This window comes from Macaca fascicularis, chromosome 6 (assembly GCF_037993035.2).
Source record: "Macaca fascicularis isolate 582-1 chromosome 6, T2T-MFA8v1.1".
NCBI classification, from domain to species: Eukaryota; Metazoa; Chordata; class Mammalia; order Primates; family Cercopithecidae; genus Macaca; species Macaca fascicularis.
In genome coordinates this window covers 139,052,811-139,074,816 of record NC_088380.1, presented here as the reverse complement: position 1 = coordinate 139,074,816, position 22,006 = coordinate 139,052,811, and the positions used below count along the sequence as shown (strand labels likewise).

Here is a 22,006-nt window from a genome sequence, read left to right as displayed (position 1 = left end):
ACACCTCATTGTAGTTTTGATTTGCATTTCAATAATGATTAGTAGCATCTTTCCATGTGTTTATTGGCCATTTGTGTATCTTCTTTGAATAATTGACTACTCAAGTGGAGACTTTTTTTTTTTTTTTTTTTTTTTGAGATGGAGTCTGGCTCTGTCACCCAGACTGGAGTAGAATGGTGCGATCTTAGCTCACTGTAACCTCTACCTCCTGGGTTCAAGCGATTCTCCTGCCTCAGCCTCCTGAGTAGCTGGAATTACAGGTGTGCACCACCACGCCTGGCTAACTTTGTGTATTTTTATTTTTTATTTTTTTTAATTTTTCTTTTTTTGAGACAGAGTCTTGCTCTGTCGCCCAGGCTGTGGTGCAGTGGCTGGATCTTGGCTCACTGCAAGCTCCGCCTTCCAGGTTTACGCCATTCTCCTGCCTCAGCCTCCCGAGTAGCTGGGACTACAGGCCACGCCCGGCCAGTTTCTTGTATTTTTTAGTAGAGACAGGGTTTCACCATATTAGCCAGGATGGTCTCGATCTCCTGACCTCATGATCCGCCCGTCTCGGCCTCCCAAAGTGCTGGGATTATAGGCTTGAGCCACCGCGCCTGGCCACTTTTTGTAGTTTTAATAGAGATGGGGTTTCACCACGTTGGTCAAGCTGGTCTTGAACTCCTGACCTCGTGATCTACCCACCTCGGCCTCCCAGAGTGCTGGGATTACAGGCATGAGCCACTGCGCCCGGCTGAGACCATTTTTTAAAAGTCAGATTTATTGAAGCATAATTGACATACAGTAAAATTCACCCTTTTCCAGGGTATAATTCCATGAGTTTTGACAAATATAAACATTTGTGTAAACCACCAAGACCATTTAAGTGAATACTGTGGATACTTGGATATCAGTAGGAAGAAAAAAGCAAATTTACACTTTATTTTACTTACCGCTGTAAGTTCTGGGAGATAAAATTTCAGAAAGATATTTCTGGAAGCAATAAAAGAAGAAGTGATAAATGTAATTACCTCTACTTTTAAAGGGGGATTTTATGACCCCAAGTAGCATAAGAAATTAGCAATCACTGAGATCACTGAGATAAGATATTGCTTGTCTCTGGTCTCAGCATGAAGTACCCAACATCATCTCTTATGCAGTTACCCTTTCTTAAAAAGGGAAAAAAGTTGAACTTGAATCTAATCATACCTTTAGATGTAACTTTCAGTTCACAGGAATTACAAGGATTAAGCTAAGAGCAACACAGGGTTGGAAAAGGCAAATCCAGAAGGTGGAAACTGTTACAAGACACTGGCACAGGCTCTCAGGAGATCATTATCATTAAAACAAAGACTGTTGTAGATTTTAAAAGACTTATTAAAAAAACATATTGTTGCAAATTAAAAGATTTGAGATACATACCTCCCCAATGGAATGCATGGTCCTAGTTTGGAAACTGGTTTAGCCATAGATGTGTGAAGGAAATTGGGAGATACGTGGGGAAATTTCAATGTAGACTGGAAATTAGATAATAAAAAAATTCTCTGGGGCAGGCGGATCACGAGGCCAGGAGATTGAGACCACCATCCTGGCTAACACAGTGAAACCCCATCTCTACTAGAAATACAAAAAATTAGCTGGGCCTGGTGGCGGGTGCCTGTCGTCCCAGCTACTCAGGAGGCTGAGGCAGGAAAATTGCTTGAACCCGAGAGGTGGAGGTTGCAGTGAGCCAAGATCACGCCACTGCACTCCAGCCTGGGTGACACAGCAGGACTCTGTCTCAAAAATAATAATAATAATAGTTCTTGTTAATTTTATTGTATTAGGTATGATAATATTTTGCTATGTAAGAAAATGATCTTTTTTGAGATGCATATGGAAGTATTAGTGATAGTGTGTCATGCTGTCTATAATTTAAAATACTTTAGAAAAAAATAGTGAGTTGAAGGAAAAAAATGGATATGACAAGGTAACCAGGTTCCATTACAAAAAAATTTCAAATTTGTAACAATGGAAACTATAAAACTAAGATAAAAGCTCTAGGATTGGGGTGGAAAAGATTTGTAATAAAAATGATTAATCCTTAAAATTAAAGGGCAAATCAGTCAAGTCTCCACTTCTTAGTAAACTACTACTTCCAAAAAATATTTGGTTTCACTGGTACTAAAATTAATGAAATGAAAAATAAAACTACCATGAAATACTGTTTTATACCTAATAGCAAACCTCTTTATTCTTTGTTTTTTGTTTGTTTATTTGTTTTGTTTTGTTTTTGAGATGGAGTCTCGCTGTGTTGCCAGGCTGGAGCACAGTGGCGTGATCTTGGCTCACTGCAACCTCTGCCTCCCGGGTTCAAGCAATTCTTCTGCCTCAGCCTCCCGAGTAGCTGGGACTACAGGCATGCACCGCCACGCCCAGCTAATTTTTGTATTTTTAGTAGAGACGGGGTTTCACTATGTTGGCCAGGATGATCTCAATCTCTTGACCTCGTGATCCACCCGCCTCGGCCTCCCAAAGTGCTAGGATTACAGGCTTGAGCCACCGCACCCGGCCTGAGAACCTCTTTATTCTTACAATACTTTCTAACATATTTCTGCTTTTTTTCTGATATTAATACTGGTACATGAACTTTCTTTAGACTTGCATTTGTCTAGTACAGTAGCAAGTCCTTGCTTAATAGTATAGATTTGTTCTTAGAAATTGCAACTTAAGGGAAGTGAAACCAATTTTATCATAGGCTAGTTGATATAAACACAAGACAAGTTCGTAGGACATATTTTTGGTCATAAAAACATCATCAAAATTCTAAATAAAGATGAAAACACTTCTATTCAATATTAAACATTGAAACAAATGTGAGCAATAGATACATTTAAGAAAGATTCATAAAAGCAAGTAAAATAAATATTTACCCAACTATTCCAGTTCAAGTTTGCAGGTGGCTAGAGCTTATCCCATCAGCTCAGGGTGCAAGGTAGGCACCAGCCCTGAACAGGATGCCATTCCATCACAGAACACACACACATGCACACACAAACACGCAGCCTGGGACCATGTAGACATGCCAATTCACCTCACATGCACATCTCTAGGATGTCGGAGGAAACTGGAGTACCCAGAGAAACCCCACACAGACATTATGTACACACTCCACACAGACAGTGGCCTGGCCAAGAATCAACTATTATTTTCTCATGAATGTTATAACAGATTTATTCTAGGACCTGCTATATATCTTTGCATTCAACCTTCCTATGTCATTTTGCATTGTGTATCTCTTGAAAATAGCTGATAGATGATTTCTAATGCAATTTTGTAGTATTTGCCTTTTAATAAATGACTTTCGTCTGTTTTCAATTACTGTGATTGATGATAAATGTAGGCTTATGTCTTATTCCTGTGCTTTTTCTTTGCTTCTTCGTCTCCTTTCCTGCTTTGTAGACTATCTGAGCTTTCTTTATTCCTTGTTTTACTCTACTGATTTGGAAGATACACATTCTATTTTTATTCTTTTAGTGGGCACTCTTAAATTTTTCACATTCCTATTTTGAAGTCCAGAGTTAATATCATTAGGATCCTTCTGAACAATACAAAGACTGCAAAATGTGTCAGCTGATCACCCCCCACCTTCCACATTATCACTGTTTAGTATTTTTGTTCCTCATTGTCTTCAAATAAGAAACAAAGTAAGTGAAATCAGTTATTTTTAAACCAGCATTATTCATTTAGGTTTACCAGCATATTTATCAAACTCTTTGATTCCCACTGCTTCTGCATCACTTCTTCCTTCTGGGTTCATTCGCTCTCCATTAGCAAAACCTTTAAAGCCTGGTGCTAACGGACCTTCAGGGAAAGAAATCTGTCTCCCAGTGCTGACATTAAGATTAAACAAACTACTTTTGTGAAAGTGCTTATACATTGTAAAACCCTGTGAAAATATAAGAGATTTCTTTTTTCTGGCCAGGTGCAGTGGCTCCCGCCTGTAATCCCAGCGCTTTGGGAGGCTGATGCGGGCGGATCACAAGGTCAACAGATCGAGACCATCCTGGCCAACAAAAATTAGCTCGGCATGGTGGCGCGTGCCTGTAGTCCCAGCTACTCAGGAGGCTGAGGCCGGAGAATCGCTTGAACCTGGGAGGCAGAGCTTGCCTGAGATCTGAGCCAGGATCGCGCCACTGCACTCCAGCCTGGCGACAGAGCGAGACTTGGTCTCAAAAAACAAAAAAAAAAAAAGAAAAAAAAAGATTTCTTTTTTCTGCATTGAATATTTTCAGAGAGTGATCTGGTAAAATGTAACAAAAGCTATAAAAATGATCATACAAGTTCCTTAGCATAAGGAAAATTTTTTAAATTTTACACAGGTGTTTATAGTAGCATTGTTTAAAATTGTGGACAGCTAGAAACAACCCTAGTGCCTACAAGTTGGGAAATGGTGATGGAAACTGTGGTACATCAGTTTCATCTAATAGCAGGTAATCACTAAAATAATAAGTAGGAAAACTGTAGATATGTGAAAAAGAAATACTAATAAAAAAGATAAATACAGACTGCATATATTCACTGATTAAAACTCTGTAAAACTGTCTATGTGTTAGTAAGGATTAGAAGATGTTTTTAAAAAACTGATAAATGCTATACCAAGAAATTCTGTGTTTATTTTCCTATAATGTTATTTATTCAATTAAAAAATATTAAAGGGAGATTGAAAGGATAGAAGTTCGAATAGAGTCAAGAAGAAAAAGATGTTATCAATTTACATTTAGTCACCATGAAAATTTTGGGGTATCATTCTCAATTGATTAGAATCAGTTCATGGAAAAGTCATTTGACCTAAGAACTACACAGTAAAAACCACAGTTATCAGTTTTAAAGACATGTTGCCAATGTGTTACCCACTAATAGAGATAAAAGTTTTAGGGCAAAAGGATGGATGTTACCCACCAGTGTAACTTTTCAATATTATTCAAAGTCCTTTTTCTAAATTATAAAATTACCAACCAGTAATTATTTAAAAATCAAAGCACTAATTCCTTATTTCTTTCTATTTCCCTAAAATAATGTGGATTTTTAAAAATCTAAATGGTAGTTCACATTGCCTCAGTCTCTGTAGCTGAACTTTAAAGCTTTGCTCTCTTTTGCCCAGGAGTTCTGCCAAAGATGTTTTTGTTACTTCAGGCTCCCAGCTGCAGGCAAAAGACTCCTTGAGGCTGGGCACGGTGGCTCATGCTTGTAATCCCAGCACTTTGGGAGGCCGAGGTGGGTAGATCACGAGATCAGGAGTTTGAGACCAGCTGGTCAAGATGGTGAAACCCCGTCTCTACTAAAAATACAAAAGTTAGCCAGGCGCGGTGGCAGGTGCCTGTAATCCCAGCTACTCAGGAAGCTGAGGCAGGAGAATCGCTTGAACCTGGGAGGCGGAGGTTGCAGTGAGCCGAGATCGCACCACTGTATTCTAGTAGCCTGGGTGACAGAGCAAGACTCTGTCTCAAAAAAGAAAAAAGAAAAAAAGAAAGACTTCTTGAGTTTCCACAGTATAGTAATCTTCACTTAATGTCATCAGTAGGTTCTTGGAAACAGACTTTAAGGGAAAGGATGTACAACGAAACCAATTTTACCATAGGTAATTTGATAGGAACAAAGGTTACGTTCCTATGGCATATTTCTGGTCACAAAAACGTCATCAAACTTCTAAATGAAGACCAAACACTTCTAATATTAAACATTGAAACAATTATGGGCTATACATACATTTAGGAAAGATTCATAAAAACAAGTAAGATAATTATTTACCCAACTATTCCAGTTGAAGTTTGAAGGTGGCAGGAGTCTATCCCGGTAGCTCAAGGTACAAGGTGAGCACCAGTCCTGGAGAGGATGTCATTCCATTGCAGAGCATACAGATGCACACACATAAACACACACTCACAGACTGGGACTGTGTAGACATGCCAGTTCACTTTGTGCGCACATCTTTGGGATGTGGGAGGTTGTGCAAACTCCACATAGACAATGGCTTTGGCTGGGAGGCGATTGTTTTTCTGATCAACAATATAATAACGTGGAACTAAGAAAAGTTATTCAAGGACCTGCTGTATTCACATTAATTCAACGAGTACAACAAAAGATAAATAAAGTTGTTGGGCCAGGCGCGGTGGTTCAAGCCTGTAATCCCAGCACTTTGGGAGGCCGAGACGGGCGGATCACGAGGTCAGGAGATCGAGACCATCCTGGCTAACACGGTGAAACCCCGTCTCTACTAAAAAATACAAAAAATTAGCCGGGCGAGGTGGCGAGCGCCTGTAGTCCCAGCTACTCAGGAGGCTGAGGCAGGAGAATGGCGTGAACCCGGGAGGCGGAGCTTGCAGTGAGCTGAGATCCAGCCACGGCACTCCAGCCTGGGCGACAGAGCAAGACTCGGTCTCAAAAATAAATAAATAAATAGATAAATAAAAAATAAAGTTGTTGTAAGTGCCTGCTTGTTCATTTGGTTATTTATTCAACATATTTTTATTTCATTGTCTACAATAGGCTAGTCCTCAAGGATAAAGAGATCAATAAAAACCTTATTCTCAAGGAGCTCATAGTCTACTGGTGAAATAAAAAGGTGCCAACTGCATTACACTCATGGAATTCAAAGTCTTTTTTTTTTTTTTTTTTGAGACAGGGTCTCACTATGTTTCCCAGGCTAGTCTTAAACTCTTGGACCCGATCGATCCTCGGGCCTTAGCCTCCTGAGCAAAGCCTTTTAAATAATAATGGTAAAAACAATCATTAAGTTTTTCGATGTGCAGTATTGTCATTTATTATTATTATTTTTTGAAATGGAATCTCGCTCTGTCACCCAGGCTAGAGTGCAGTGGCACGATCTTGGCTCACTGCAACTTCTGCCTCCTGGGTTCAAGCAATTCTCCTGCCTCAGCCTCCCGAGTAGCTGTGCTTACAGGTGCCTGCCACCAAGCCCAGCTTATTTTTGTATTTTAGTAGAAACAGGGTTTCACCATGTTGGCCAGGCTGGTCTTGAACCCCTGACCTCAACCAATCCACCCTCCTTGGCCTCCCAAAGTGCCAGGGTTACAGACCTGAGCCATCACGCCCGGCCACAGTATTCTTTTTAATACACTTTTTATTTTAAGTAGTTTTAGATTTATAGAGACGTTTCAAGACTGTTAGAGTTCCAGTGTGCCCCGCACCCAGTTTCCCCTGTTGTTAACATTACTATGGTACAGTTGTCACAACTAAGAAACTAATACTGGTAATTGCTAAACTCCAGGCTTTTTCCAATTCCCTTAGTTGTGCCCATTGTCCTTTTTCTGTTCCTGAGTGTCATCCATGATACCACATTGTATGTAGTCATCATGTCTCTTAGAGGCCTCTGGCTGTGTCAGTTTGTCAGACCGTGCTTGTTTTTGATGACCTTAACAGTTTTAAGGAGTACTGGTCAGGCATTTTGTCTCCATTTGGGTATGTGTAGTGTTTGTCTCATGGTTATGCAGAGGTTACTGGTTTTGGGGAGGAAGATGACAGAGATAAAGTTCCATTCTTATCACATCAAATCAAAGGTACATGCTGTTAACGTGATGTTTCACGGGCACCATTGACTGTCATCGCCTAGCTGAGGTAGTGTTGATCAGGTTTCTCCACTGTGAAGTTACTCCTTTTATTCTCCCCTTTCCATACAGTTCTCTTTTTAAAAAAGTCACTCTGTGTATCCCACTCTTAAGGAAGGGGGGTTATGTTCTGTCTCCTTGAGGGTGGAGTAGCTACATACATTATTTTGAATTCTTGGGCACAGGAAATTAAAATCATTAACTTTTATTTGGAGTTTTGCATTAATAAAGCTCTTTCAAATACATTATTTTACAGGTCCAACTCCGAGACAGTTTACAGTCAGGTAGGGGAGATCAGACTTACAGAGGAAAAGTTAATGACATGAAAACTTTATAAGAAATTTAATTTTGTACACCCATGTTCATAGCAGCATTATTCACAATAGCCAAAGGATGGAAGCAACATTAGTGTCCATTGACAGACCATGGATAAATAAAACATGGTATAGACATCCAATGAAATATTACTCAGCCTTAAAAAGGAAGGAAATTGACACATGCTACAACATGGATGATCTTGAGAACAGACATTATGCTAAATGATATAAACCAGTCACAAAAAGCCAAGTACTGTATATGAGGTACCTAAAGTCATCAAATTCATAAAGACAGAAAGTAGAAGAGTGGTTGCAAGGTGCTGGGAGAAGGGGGACGGGGGTTGGGAGCTGTTGTTAATGGGCACAGAGTTTCAGTTTTGCAAGATGAAAAGAGTCCTGGAGATTTGTCACACAACATTATGAATGTACTTAAGGCTACTGAGCTGTACACTTAAAAAATGGTTAAGATAGTAAATTTATGTGTATTTTGCCACACTTAAACATTTCTAAAAGAAATACAATTTTGAATAAGAAATATTTTTTATAACTAGCCTTCCAATAAGAACCCACAGTTTTGCTGTAAAACAGAGGATGCAAAATGGTGCATTATGTAGTTGCCAACATTTGAAAAATCCAGAGATTATATATAATAAGCAGGATTTCAGGCTTCTTTTTGTCACTGTTGTTGTGTTTTTTTGTTTGTTTTTTGTTTTTGATTTTTGTTGTTTTTGTTTTGTTTGAGACAGAGTCTCACTCTGCTGCCCACGCTGGAGTGCAGTGGTGCAATCTCAGCTCACTGCAACTTCTGCCTCCTGAGTTCAAGCAATTCTCCTGCCTCAGCCTCCCGAGTAGCTGGGATTACAGGCACACACCACCACGCCTGGCTAATTTTTGTAAAGCCTTCTTTGAAAAACGGAATGATCTGGTAATGGGAGCCCAGGTGTGTCACCTGGCAACCATCAGCTGGAGCTGAGCAGCACCTGCCACCTTTAGACAGATCATGCGTGCTGTAGTTTCATGTGACCCCCACCAGCTTTGATGTGTTACACCCTGCCCATTTCACTCACTGGTCTTGAACTCCTGGGCTCAAGAGATCCACTGCCTGGGCTTACCAAAGTGCTGGGATTACAGGCATGAGCCACTGTGCTCAGCCTAATCTTTTATTTTTTGTAGAGATGGAGTCTCACTATGTTGCCCGGGATGGTCTCAAACTCCTGGGCTCAAGCAATCCTTCTGCTTCAGCCTCCCAAAGTGCGGGGATTACAGGCATGAGCCACCTTGCCCAGCCTCCTATGATAGAATTTAAGTACTCAGAACTTTGTGTGTTTAAGGTACTAAAATAACAAGTTATTTGGCAATTCCTCTGAAACTTTCACCTAAGCCCTAACTTCCTCAGTGTAACACAAAAGCGTCAGGGGGAATCAGAGAGAACTCTCTCGTATTCTCTGGGAAGAGAAAGCTCCTGCCAGAACTCAGCTTCTTTTCTGAGAACATCATTTTAAGAGCACTTTGACCAAGCCTATTGTGATTCCTACCTCACTCCTGATAGATTTTCTGAAGTGAGCCAAACTTCTGCAGTCTGAAGGAAACATTTCTCAATGAAAACATTTCTCAAGTGTGCAAATCAGACACGTCTAACCAAGAGTCCAAAACTTCAGCACAAACAAAACCAAACGTGGTACAAGAAGGCCGCCACTGAAATCCAAGACTATCTTTATCTTTCCAGTGCAGAGCTGGGATTGCATATGTATGAAAGGTGTGTCTACCTCCCAGCTGCCTCTACTTCTCATACACAGCTACACCTAGCTTTGGAAAAGTGTTCTGGGCAACAGTTTTTGTTTGGTACCATCTGTTCTCGATGCTCAAGACAGGCCTGAAGTCAGGCTTCTAGGCTGCAACATAGAGCCACTCTGGGATGCTCACTGAAGCACTCTATTAAAAACAATGGGCCACATACACCTCCATCATGTGTGCTCAGGCCAGGGAAATAGGAAGTGTGTGGTCTAGGAGGGGGCCTCATTTGCGCCTTTCTGGGATTACAGGTCTGAGCCTAAGGAACAAAGGCTGATTCCCCTAATTTCATGGCTCACCCAAGGTGTGAAAGGACACCTCCACCCTTATGGGACATAAAGGAGAGGACACATCCATGTATTATGTGTCTGTGACAGATATTTATTGGTTGCCATCCCAGAATCTATGTCCCTCTTACTACTGGGACCCCACATTTCTCAGCTATGCAATTGAGGTGAGGTTAGGGTCACTGGTAGCTCCAGGGAGAGCCAATCAGTCTATTCCACACCCTGGTCACAGTTCAAGGACGAACATGGGACCCTTGTCAGAAAGAGACTGAAATTGAAAGCTTTTGATTAAACAATCAGAAAAGCACCGCTTGCTTTTTCCTGCTGCTCATGAACAGAATACGTACAGATCCAGGAGTCTGGACATCATCTTGAGACCTCAACAGGAAAGCTGCCCAAGGATGGAGTCAAGGAAGAGTCACTGAAACCATCAAAATGTGAAAGAGCCTCCATTCCTGGACTGTTTGGTTCTATGAGCCAATACCTTCCCTCTTTATATTCAACCACTTTGGGTTAGGTTTTTAGTCACTGGCAACAGAAAGGATGCTCATCAAGACCCCAGTGAACAGAACTTAAACCTGCTAAGGCTTGGCAGTCTCCGTTTTAATCACTGTCTTCCCACCAGTGTTTTCAATTTCAATTAAGACAGATTAATCTCGCCACAGTCATGGTAGAACATAGTCTATCTGAAAAACATTCCCAATATTTATGTATTTTAGCATAAAATTATGTTTAGTGGTCTATCTTATACTTCTCCTTTTTGCACACATCTTTTAAGAGGAACTCAATCTTCTGATTTTTAAGAAATGCAAATGTGGGGCAATGACGTATCAACCCAAAGATTTTCTTTGTAATAGAAAATGTTTTTAAAGGGGGGAAATAGGGATTTTTATTATTAAAAGATAAAACTAAATTTATTTTTTAAGATATAAGGCATTGGAAACACTTAGTTTCACAATATGCCATTATTAGGCATTCTCTATCTGATTGTTAGAAATTATTCATTTCCTCAAAGACAGAGAATAAATTGATTGGGGATGCAGTCTTGTACTGTGCACTTTCTTTGCCAAAGGCAAAAGGAGAACATTTCAGAACCGTGAGGATGCTTCTACATTTGAGTTTGCTAGCTCTTGGAGCTGCTTACATGTATGCCATCCCCACAGAAATTCCCACAAGTGCATTGGTGAAAGAGACCTTGGCACTGCTTTCTACTCATCGAACTCTGCTGATAGGCAATGAGGTAATTTTCTTTATGGTTCCTACAGTCTTTAAAGTGCATAGGTAATCATTTGTGATGGTTGCTTTACTATATATAGAGATCTGTTATAAATAATAAGATTCTGAGCATGTTAGTACATGAGTGATAACTACATCACCAGCAAACATTCCATTAAAAGTTGTGAATGCTGATGTGCTGTAAAAATGATTGTATTTCCTTTCCTTTCCAGACTCTGAGGATTCCTGTTCCTGTACATAAACATGTAAGTTAAATTATGATTCAATAAAATGATGGCATGAATAAGGAAATTTCCTATTTTAAGCTGTAAATCATTAGTTATCATTGGAACTCTTTAATTTTCTATACTATGTTTTCATATGGGTGGTTGTGAATGTCTGTACTTATAAATATGAGGAATGACTTTTTATCAAGTAGAATCCTTTAAACAAGTGGATTAGGCTCTTTGGTGATGTTATTAGTTTGCCTCCCAAAGAGCATCGTGTCAGGGATTCTTTCCAGAAGGATTCCGCACTGAGTGAGAGGTGCCTGCTAGTCTCCGTGCGGTTCTGACTAGGGTCTTTCTCACTCTAATGTCTTTCTGAAAGTATTAGCAACTCAGAATTATATTTTTAGAACCATGATCAGTAGACATTAAAATATATAACAAATGCCCTATATTAATTTCTGCATACTTAAATAATTATGACTATATGATGGTATTGTATGTATTTGAACATGTCCTGGTCATATTAAAATGCAAAATATATCATTTTATTAGTCTAAATAGAATGAAACTACCAACTAGAACTGTAGAAACACATTGATGTGAGTTTAATGTATAATGTATTACACTTCCAAAACATTTTTTCAAGTTACATAATTAAGTTATATCCTTTATAAAACTCCTCAGTAATCTTATAAGCTTCATCTACTTTTTGAAAATTTTATCTCAATATGTGGTGGTTTGTTGCCTAGAAAACAAACAAAAAACTCTTTGGAGAAGGGAACTCATGTAAATACCACAAAACAAAGCCTAACTTTGTGGACCAAAATTGTTTTAATAATTATTTTTAATTGATGAATTAAAATTTATATATATTTATGGTGTACCATATGATGTTTTGAAATATGTATACATTGCAGAATGGACAATGGACCAAATTTTTATACATTGTTTTGATTATTTGTGTTTTAAAAATTTTCCTCATTTAGCACCAACTGTGCACTGAAGAAATCTTTCAGGGAATAGGCACACTGGAGAGTCAAACTGTGCAAGGGGGTACTGTGGAAAGACTATTCAAAAACTTGTCTTTAATAAAGAAATACATTGACGGCCAAAAAGTAAGTTACACACATTCAATGGAAACCGTGTTTGTCTGGCTGTGCCTATTTCTATGGAATTGACAGTTTCCTATAATATCCATTGTCATTTTTCTTTTTTCGCAGAAGAAATGTGGAGAAGAAAGACGGAGAGTAAACCAATTCCTAGACTACCTGCAAGAGTTTCTTGGTGTAATGAACACCGAGTGGATAATAGAAAGTTGAGACTAAACTGGTTTGTTGCAGCCAAAGATTTTGGAGGAGGACATTTTACTGCAATGAGAATGAGGGCCAACAAAGGGTCAGGCCTTAATTTTCAATGTAATTAAACTTCAGAGGAAAAGCAAATATTTCAGGCATACTGACACTTTGCCAGAAAGCATAAAATATTTAAAATATATTTCAGATATCAGAATCATTGAAGTATTTTCCTCCAGGCAAAATTGATATACTTTTTTCTTATTTAACTTAACATTCTGTAAAATGTCTGTTAACTTAATAATATTTATGAAATGGTTATGAATTTGGTAAATTAATATTTATTTCATGTTATGTTGTGTTCCAATAAAACAAAAATAGACAACTGTTCAATTTGCTACTGGCCTCTGTCTTAGCAGTGGAAGTTAGCCCAGTTCGTTGAGTACATGCCCAGTTTGGAGGGAGGGTCTGAGCATGTGTGGCTGGGCATCCCCATTTCCCTGGAGAAGTCTCAGGGTTGCAAGGCACACCAGAGGTGGAAGTGATCTAGCAGGACTTAGTGGAGATGTGGAGAGCAGGGACACAGGCAGGAGATGAACCTGGTTTTCTCTCTACAGTATCCCCAGAACCTGGGATGGTGCAGGGTAAATGGTGGGGAATAAATGAATGAATGTGCTTTCCAAGACTGATTGTAGAATTAAAATGAATTGTAAGGCTTCCCCTGGAAGAAGGGCAGTGTGGGAACCTGTAACTAGTTTCCTGCCCAGCCTGTGAGAAGAATTTGGCAGATCAACCTCATTGCCAGTATAAAGAGGAAGCCAGAAACCCTCTCTGCCAAGACCTGCAGGGGTTCTTACCCCCACCTGACCCTGCACCATAACAAAAGGAACAGAGAGACACTGGTAGGGCAGTGCCATTAGAAAGACTGAGTTCCGTATTCCCGGGGGCAGGGCAGCACCAGGCCGCACGACACTCCAATCTGCCTGCTTACGACTATCAGTAGCATCACTAGAGATTCTTCTGTTTGAGAAAACTTCTCAAGGATCCAGAAATTATGCTCTTTAAAACATTTTAAAACTGATATAGACCCAAAGGAGAGACCCAGTAACAATATTCAGCTGTATCATCCATTTGCCCTTTCTTTCATTCAACAAATCTGTGTTGATCACAGGCTCTCTGCTGGGTGTGGTGGGATGCAGCTGTGGGCCTGTGCTGGAGGTCCTTAGAGGCCAGTACTCCTAGCCTGGGCTTTATCTGCATGGATTGCAGCAGTGTTGGGCTCCAGTGCTGTGTGAAGCAATTGCTCTTGCTCTTTCTGGGCATGGGAGAAGGGCCAGAGCAGTCAGACACAGATTCCCACGCAGGAGAATGGAACTCCTTCCGAGGAAGAAGACGGTTTTCCTTCCAGCACACACCCAGGCATAGTGGTCAAGACCATGGACCAGGTCCCCAACTTGTGCATGCACCAAGCCCCAGGATCAGGAGCACAGCCAGTGAGGGAGGAAGATGGATGAGCACAGCACGGTGCTGACAGCTCTAGAAAAAGACAGGAAACAGGAAACTCAACTTGCAAAAAGACTGAATCTCAACTTGATTCAATTAGGCAGATACTGAGTTCCAGTATGCTCCAGGACTATTCTAGGGGCTAGGATTCAACAGTGAATAAAACAGATTAAATCCTTTCCCTTGTACACTTATATTCTCTCAAAAAAGCTCCTTTCCCTTCTTCCTTATCAGGAATGAGTTGTAAGGCTTAACTACTGTAAGGACCCTTATCAGGGTCCAATATAGTTAATAAGGACTTAAGACTGGACTATCACATCTAAATCTCCAATAATGAGCCCTCACCAATCTGCCAGGTCCCAGAGAAGTTAAAAGCAATCAGGGCTGTTTACAACTAACTGAAATAAAACTTGATTCGAACTTGTCATGTCAAGCCTGTTGACAACATACACACATGTCCACGTGTCACTGCTGTGCATAAAAACCTCTGACTCACTACCGTCTGAAGTCCAGGCTCCTTCACAGGTCATTCGAGGTCGACCTATGCCCCCTCTAACCCCTGACATACAGAAATACAGGCATTGTCCGTGTAACATCCTTGGCAAGAAAACATTAACCAGGTGCCTCATTCCCATTATTTTAAGTGGGAAAAATGTTAATGCATTATGTCTCAACCCAAAATTTTCAACCAACTTCTTAAAACATAAAACATAGTAAAATGCCTGTATATAAGAAAAAAACATGTTAGGGTGTAAAAATTTAAACAAAATATTTTGTATTTATTTATTTAATTGTAATAAAATAAAGATATAAGATATTTAAAACAGAACTTCCTGATCATTCAGCAGTTAATATAATGTTGTTTTGTCTGTATAACATGCTGCACGTCTCCTTAGTTAACATTCAGAGGCTTTCTGACTGTCTTCTGTGAACTCTGATTTGCTACCAATTGTATGTGGAATAAACCTAAAGACTTTGTCCATTGACTCCCCTCATCACTTTGTTAAGGAATTTATTATGTTTAGGGGACATAAATATTTTTCCAATATAAATATTGGTGGGAAAGCATTGTATTGAGAGACATATTCTATGACGAAGTGCTCTACGTGGAAAACATTACTTGTGGAGATGTTCAGGCCAGGTGTGGTGGTTTATGCCTGTAATCCCAGCACCTTAGGAAGCTGAGGCAGGAGGATCACTTGAGTCCAGGAGTTCAAGACTAACCTGGGCAATATAGCAAGACCATGTCTCTATAAAAAGAAAGAAAAGTAGCCAGGCGTGGTGGTGCACATCTGTAGTCCCAACTAGTCAGGTGGCTGAGGTGGGAGGATCACCTGAACCCAGGAGGTGAGGCTGCAATGAGCCTGATTGTGCCACTCTGGGCAACAGTGTGAGGCTGTTTCAAAAAAAAAAAAAAAAGAGATGAACTGTAAAGAATGCTAGCTCTTATTCTTCACAGAATACCCATGAGTTTTCATACCTCTGTGCCTTGGTCCACACTATACCCTCTGTCTCAGTATCTTTGTTCTTTCCCACCTAACAAACTTGTAATTGCCCCTTTAGATGTTTTCATTCACCATCTCCTTCTTTTTTTTTTTTTTTTTTTTTTTTTTTTTTTTTTAGAGACAGGGTCTTGCTCTGTCACCCAGGCTGGAGTGCAGTGGCGTGATCATTGCTTACTGCAGCCCTGAACTCCTGGGCTCAAGTGATGCTCCTGTCTCAGCCTCCCCAGTAGCTGGGACTACAGGCACTTACCACCATGCCTAGTTAATAGCTTTTAAAATTATTTTGTAGGGATGGGGTTTGTAGGGATGGAGTTTCACTGTGTGACCTGGATTGGTCTCAAACTTCTGGCCTCAAGTGATCCTCTCACTTTGGCCTCTCAAAGTGCTGGGATTACAAGTATGAGCCACCACACTGGCCTCTTTTTATTTTTATTTATTTATTTATTCATTTATTTATTTATTTGAGATGGAGTCTCACTTTGTCACCCAGCCTGGAGTGCAGTGGCGTGATCTCAGCTCACTGTAACTTGCACCTCCTGGGTTCCAGCGATTCTCTTGCCTCAGCCTCCCAAGTAACTGGGACTACATGCGCCTACCACCATGCCCAGCTAATTTTTTTGTATTTTTAGTAGAGACGGGGTTTCACCATGTTAGCCAGGATAGTCTCGATCTCCTGACCTTGTGATCCGCCTGTCTCAGCCTCCCAAAGTGCTGGGATTACCGGCGTGAGCAACCATGCCTGGCCTATTTTTATTTTTTTAAGAGATAGAGTCTTGCTATGTTGTCCAGGCTGGACTCAAACTATTGGGTTCAAGTGATCCTCCCATCTCAGCCTCCTAGCTGGAACTATAGGCAAGTGCCACCATGCCCAGCAGTTTTTTTTTTTATCTCAATGTACCTGCCTGTGGCCAGCTGACTTACTGCTTTCATGGTCTCACATCACTGTATACATTTACCATCAGGATCATGACAGAGAGAGAGTAAAATGCACAGGCCTATAAATGTAATGAGCTGTTACAAAAGTTTCAAAGCCACAGGAAGGTTCTGCCAGGTGCTTAGAATGTTTATTCCATTTATACAATAAAGAACTTGAAAAACAGTCCCAGAGTATAAAAGACTCAAGCCTAAGAGTCTCCATTTATCACTTGTCTGATAGAAGTCCCATTCTAACCAAAGAATTATGGCAGATTTAGGTTTTCCTGGTGTATTAGCTCAGACCTCATATCTAACGTTTGAAAAGTTTGGATATGTCCTATACTAGTGTGTACTTATCCTGACAAATGGCTCTAGGTCTCTTTGGTAAAGGACTAAAGAAAGTTTACTGCATGTATCTGTAATGGGATTGTAGAGTCCTCCTGTTCAATCAATGGACACTGGGTTTATGAATGCCTTAGATCTGTGAACTGGATGAAGAGCCTGCTTTTCCATTGTGGTTGCTGATGTCAGCCTTTACCACCTGATTACATACACATGCTAATTGATAATTAATGTCTCTTGTCTCTAGGAACACTTTAATTTCTTAGCCACCACAATAGATCTCTGAAGGTTAAGAGTCAAGGCACCCTGGTTGTCACCATGGCCTTGCTGTTTGTGGTAGTAATTATGTCCCCCTTGCCTCTAATGTTTAAGTGCTTCCAACCTGAGTTCTGCCATTCTAGGGATCTCATGTTGCCTATTGATATTAGGGAGTCCATGTCATTGGCAGCATCTTTCATCTTCAACCCAGCTTACAGGGGATGTCCACTACCAATGTGTGCAATGATGCCTGCTTCTCTTCACTAGTGCATCTCTTGCTGTGTCAGTAAAAGGAGTATATTCTGTGTCCTCCCATAACATACTCAGATAGTGGGTTCTCAGGCCAGATATCATAAATCCATTTTAGTATTCTTGCTTCTCTGAGCTACCTTTTCTTCAATACTGTGGGAGGAAGTTCCGGTGTCTCCACTTCATATTCTGTACACCATCATCAGGATCAGGCTTCAAGGAGCCACTCCAGCAAACTATTAGGACTACCTCCAGTTGTTTTTGTGAAAACTTAAATTCTGAGTCATAAGTATACCCATGCCAATGAATCAAATCCCATTCAACTCTATATTCTTCTGGACAAACAGTTGCAGTATGCACTCGATTCTGGATTCTGACAGTACATATTAGTAAACTCCTGCACACCCTACACTTGCCTGTCAAGACTGTATGTCAGCTGTGAAGCATTGCCTCTCAGCTTCAAGCCCACTATACTATACTCTGCTGCAGCTGGGATTCTGCAAACCAATTTCTCCTTTGCCAGCTGAAACGCTGCCAGTATCTGTCAATGAATGGTGTCGACTAGGAGGCTGGAGGAAGAAAAGGGGACTTGTTTCTTTCTATTGCTTCCTATCCTTTGTTTTTGTTTCCTGTTCCTGTCCTCTTATATTCCTATTCCTAATCCTAATCCTAACATTAACCCTGGCAGCAGTAGTTGACTCTAGTAGCAACATTTGATTATAGTTTGCAGTTTTTCCACCATTCATAGAACCAACCTTAGCACACTTCATTCCCCTCTGAGACCCCAGCACCAGCCAATGGGTGTTCACTCAGAGGTCTGGATCCCATTCCCATAGGACCCCTTTTCTGAGCTCAGGAACTGCACTGCATGCAGAGCAGCATCCCCTCCACAGACATCTGAGTTTCAGGTCCACAAAGCCCCTCCTCCAAATTTATAAGTTTTAATAATTTTCACCTGTTCCCTTTGCTTCCCTGACATAGAAGTGCTAGCTGCTTCCCACAATTGCCACCTCCTTGATTCCCTTTTTACCTGCCTTGTTTTCCCTTTTTGCCTGCCTCCTTTACTAGTACCTGGCTAACAGTTCTTTATATTTAATTCTGTTTATTAAAATAACTGGTATAGTTTTTGTTTCCTGGTTGGCGCCTAGTTAACACAAGATGCTCTTACATCTGACTTTAATTATTGGCCTTGAGGCAATAAGGGGTGTTGAGGGAGGGTTGTGGGCAGAACAAATGTCATCTTGTGAAGTGTATGTTTCAAGTGAAACAGTTACTCTGTTTCCAGGCAGGGAGAAGTTAGTCTACTCTGGCAAGGGGGAAAGGTCTGCTTCTACCAATTAAGGAGGACTCAGAGTATGTGGAGGTTCACAAGTTTTAGGTTTATCCACCCAAATGTTTCTATCCCAGGTCTCACGGTCCCACCCTTTTCTCATAGGAGCCCTGACTTTGACACAGAATGTCCAAAATCCACTCTTCTCCTATGAAGCTCTTCAAAGGCCTGTAAATAATCAGATCCTGAGCCTAATTTTCAGATGGGTCTGCCCCACAGTTCCTGGAAATAAGAGACTCCTTTAAAGTTGCCATGGGAGTTGTCAACCATTCGGAGAATTTGTTAAGTTAGAATTAGATTGCCATGAGCCTATCATTTTCTTTTAGTAAGGTCTTCAGTGCTGTCAGAAGAGTCATTGTACTCTGCAATCTTTATAATTAACATTGTTCTCATATAACCCTGCCACTTTATCTTTCATTGTCTTGCTGTCCACCTGCCCCTCATCTAAATTAACCAGAGCTAAAAGCTTAAGAAATTGCAAAGCCACTGCCTGCCAGAAGTTATTATCAACCTACTTATTTTCAGCAATAGGTTCATATTATTTTAGAAGAGTGAAAAATCCATTGTCAGTGTTCCATTTCCAAGTGTTTGTTACCTAAAACTACATCTGATACTAATTGTCATAGCCAGGTCTCTTCAGAAAGCAGACCTGAGGTCAGGCCCTGCTTGTCTTCTGTGCCTGTAAGTTAAGGGTGGTGTGTTGCTATTGGTGCAAAGAGACAGATAGGAGGCAGTGAGGGCAATCTGAGAAGGCACACAAATATGTATCCAATACAAATATAAATTTCCACAACTGATGCAAGAAGACATAGAAAAATCTAACAGATCTAGAACCACTAAAGAAATTAAACCAGTCATTTAAAATCTTTCCTGAAGGAATAAACCAAGTCCAGATAGTTTTCTAGGTGAGTCCTTCTAAACTTTCAGGTCACATATAATTCCAAACATATATAAACTCTTATAGAAAATAAACAAAATGAGATATTTCCAAGCTCATTTTGGGAAGCTAATATACAGCATACCAAAGTCAGCGGAGGAAAATATGTGAAAGAAAAATTATGATCCCATACTCACTCATGAACGTGGTCATAAACATTCTTATCAAAGTTTTATAAATCCAAATCCAGCATGTATAAAAAGACATTACATAACAACTAATGTAATGTCTTTCAGGAATATAAAATTAAATGTCAGGAATATGAAATATTCCTTTCAGGAATATAAAATTAAATGTCAGAAAATCTATCAATGTAATTTACCACATTAATCATTTTTTAAAGAGAAGAATCAGGCTGGGCACAGTGGCTCACACCTGTAATCCCAGCACTTTGGGAGGCCGAGGTAGGTGGATCACCTGAGGTCAGGAGTTTGAGACCAGCCTGGCCAACATGGTGAAACCCTGCCTCTACTAAAATTCCATAATTAGCTGGGCATGGTGGCGTGCACCTATAATCTCGGCTTTGAGGCTGAGGCAGGAGAATCGCTTGAACCTGGGAGGCGGAGGTTGCAGTGAGCCGAGATCACACCATTGCGCTCCAACCTGGCTGACAAGAGCAAAACTCAGTCTCAAAAAACAAAACAAAAAAAAGAGAGAGAGAAGAATCACATGATGATATCAATGCACAAAAAGCATTACTGAAATTTTACATTCATTTATGATAATTACTTTTTAACAAAGTCAAAATAGACAGGAAATTTTTAACCTGATAAACTTACAGAAAATACTGTGCTCAATGGTAAATATGTTCAAATCATCTCTTTAAAAAAAGAATAATGCAAGAATACCTGCAGGACCACTCTGTGTGCACTACACAATCCCAGGAAGCACCGTTTACATCAGAGACATTATATATTTGAAATATGTATGACAATTTCATACCAGATAGAAGTATCTTTTTCCAATTTGCACAGAGGCTTTATGTGATGTAGTAGTGGCCCTGGAGACTAACTTTGTTTCAATTAAAAACTGACCAAAGGTCCCGGTCTTTGCAAAAAGATCATTAATATTAATAGAACTAATAAATATGAGGATTGTAAAGGAAGAAACAAAAATCATATATATTTTTGCAGGTGATACATGATGATAAAAATGAAACTCAAAAACACACAGAGTCAGTCAAATGATTATAAGGAATAAGAGAGCTCAGCAAGCTGTTGGATAAATATGCAAAATCAATTACAAGTTAATAATGATTGTAATTGACAAAAAAATAGATAATGTAATTTTAAGGAAGACATCATTACAAGTAAGTATAAGCATTATTATGATACTTATAAGACTATAAAGTGCCAAAGAGCAGGGTATGGGGGCATGTGCTTGTAGTCACCACTACTTGGGAAAGGCTAAGGCAGGAGGATCATTTGAGGCCAGAAGTTTGAAGCTGCACTCCAGCCTAGGCAACAGAGTAAGACCCCATCTCTCTCTCTCTCTAAATGAAAACAAAAAAAAAGGAATATAAAGTGCCAAAGAATAAATCTAACAAAATATGGAAAACATTTAAAAACTTTACTGAATGATAGTAACAACAGCAAATGCAGAGACTTATTATGTCCATGGATCAAGACTTGACATTATAATTTGGAAACTGATTTATACATTTAATGTGACTCCTATCAAAATCCCAACAATTTTTTTCATGATACATACTATGCTGATTCTAAAATGTACATGGAAAAATGAGAGTCCAAGAATAGCCCCTACAATTCTAAAGAAGGAGCTTAAAATGGGAGAACCTAGCCGGGTGTGGTGGCTCATACCTGTAATCCTAGCACTTTGGGAGGCCAAGGTAGGCGATTGTCTGAGCTCAGGAGTTTGAGACCACAATGGGCAACACTGCGAAACCCCATCTCTAGTAAAAGTCCAAAAAAATTAGCTGGGCATGGTGGCATACACCTTTAGTCCCAGCTACTTGGGAGGCTGAGGCACCAGAATTGCTTGGGCCTGGGAGGCAGAGGTTGCAGTGAGCTGAGGTTGCACCACTGCACTCCAGCCTGGGCAATAGAGTGAGACACTGTCTCAAAAACAAACAAACAAAAAAAACCAAAAACCAAAAAACCCAAATGGGAGAACTTGCCTTGCTGGATATTAAGCTTTAATAATTAAGTGTGGTTTTGACAAGGGGTTATAACAGTAGTTCTCAAGAGAGGGTGATTCCCCCACCCCAAGGGAACATTTGGCAATTTGGG

At 40.1% G+C, this 22,006-nt stretch overlaps 2 protein-coding genes across 3 annotated transcripts in view; one reads left to right on the top strand and one right to left on the bottom strand.

Annotated features, from left to right (window-relative positions):
* Window positions 1–931: 931 nt before the first annotated feature.
* Window positions 932–22,006, bottom strand: part of LOC102122672 (uncharacterized) — a 137,565-nt gene continuing 116,490 nt past the window's right edge. The window contains exon 4 of one of the 2 annotated variants that reach the window (XM_045394902.2): window positions 932–972. In XM_045394902.2, the coding sequence (XP_045250837.2) occupies window positions 959–972 (14 nt within the window). In that variant the 3' untranslated portion in view covers window positions 932–958. Of the gene's footprint in view, window positions 973–12,238; window positions 14,255–22,006 lie in introns of those variants that run through there. The other variant, XM_045394900.3, reaches the window with a different exon arrangement.
* Window positions 8,595–13,107, top strand: IL5 (interleukin 5). Its single transcript, XM_005557730.5, has 4 exons — window positions 8,595–11,221; window positions 11,430–11,462; window positions 12,413–12,541; window positions 12,647–13,107. The coding sequence occupies exons 1-4, from the start codon at window positions 11,084–11,086 to the stop codon at window positions 12,743–12,745; spliced, it is 399 nt and encodes a 132-aa protein (XP_005557787.1). The 5' UTR covers window positions 8,595–11,083; the 3' UTR covers window positions 12,746–13,107.

Excerpts from the sequence above, each read along its gene's own strand:
- IL5 (XM_005557730.5), top strand. The coding sequence starts at position 11,084 with ATGCTTCTACATTTGAGTTTGCTAGCTCTTGGAGCTGCTTACATGTAT. Across the intron at positions 11,222-11,429 it reads CTCTGCTGATAGGCAATGAG|ACTCTGAGGATTCCTGTTCC; the intron begins GTAATTTTCTTT and ends TTTCCTTTCCAG. Across the intron at positions 11,463-12,412 it reads CTGTTCCTGTACATAAACAT|CACCAACTGTGCACTGAAGA; the intron begins GTAAGTTAAATT and ends TTCCTCATTTAG.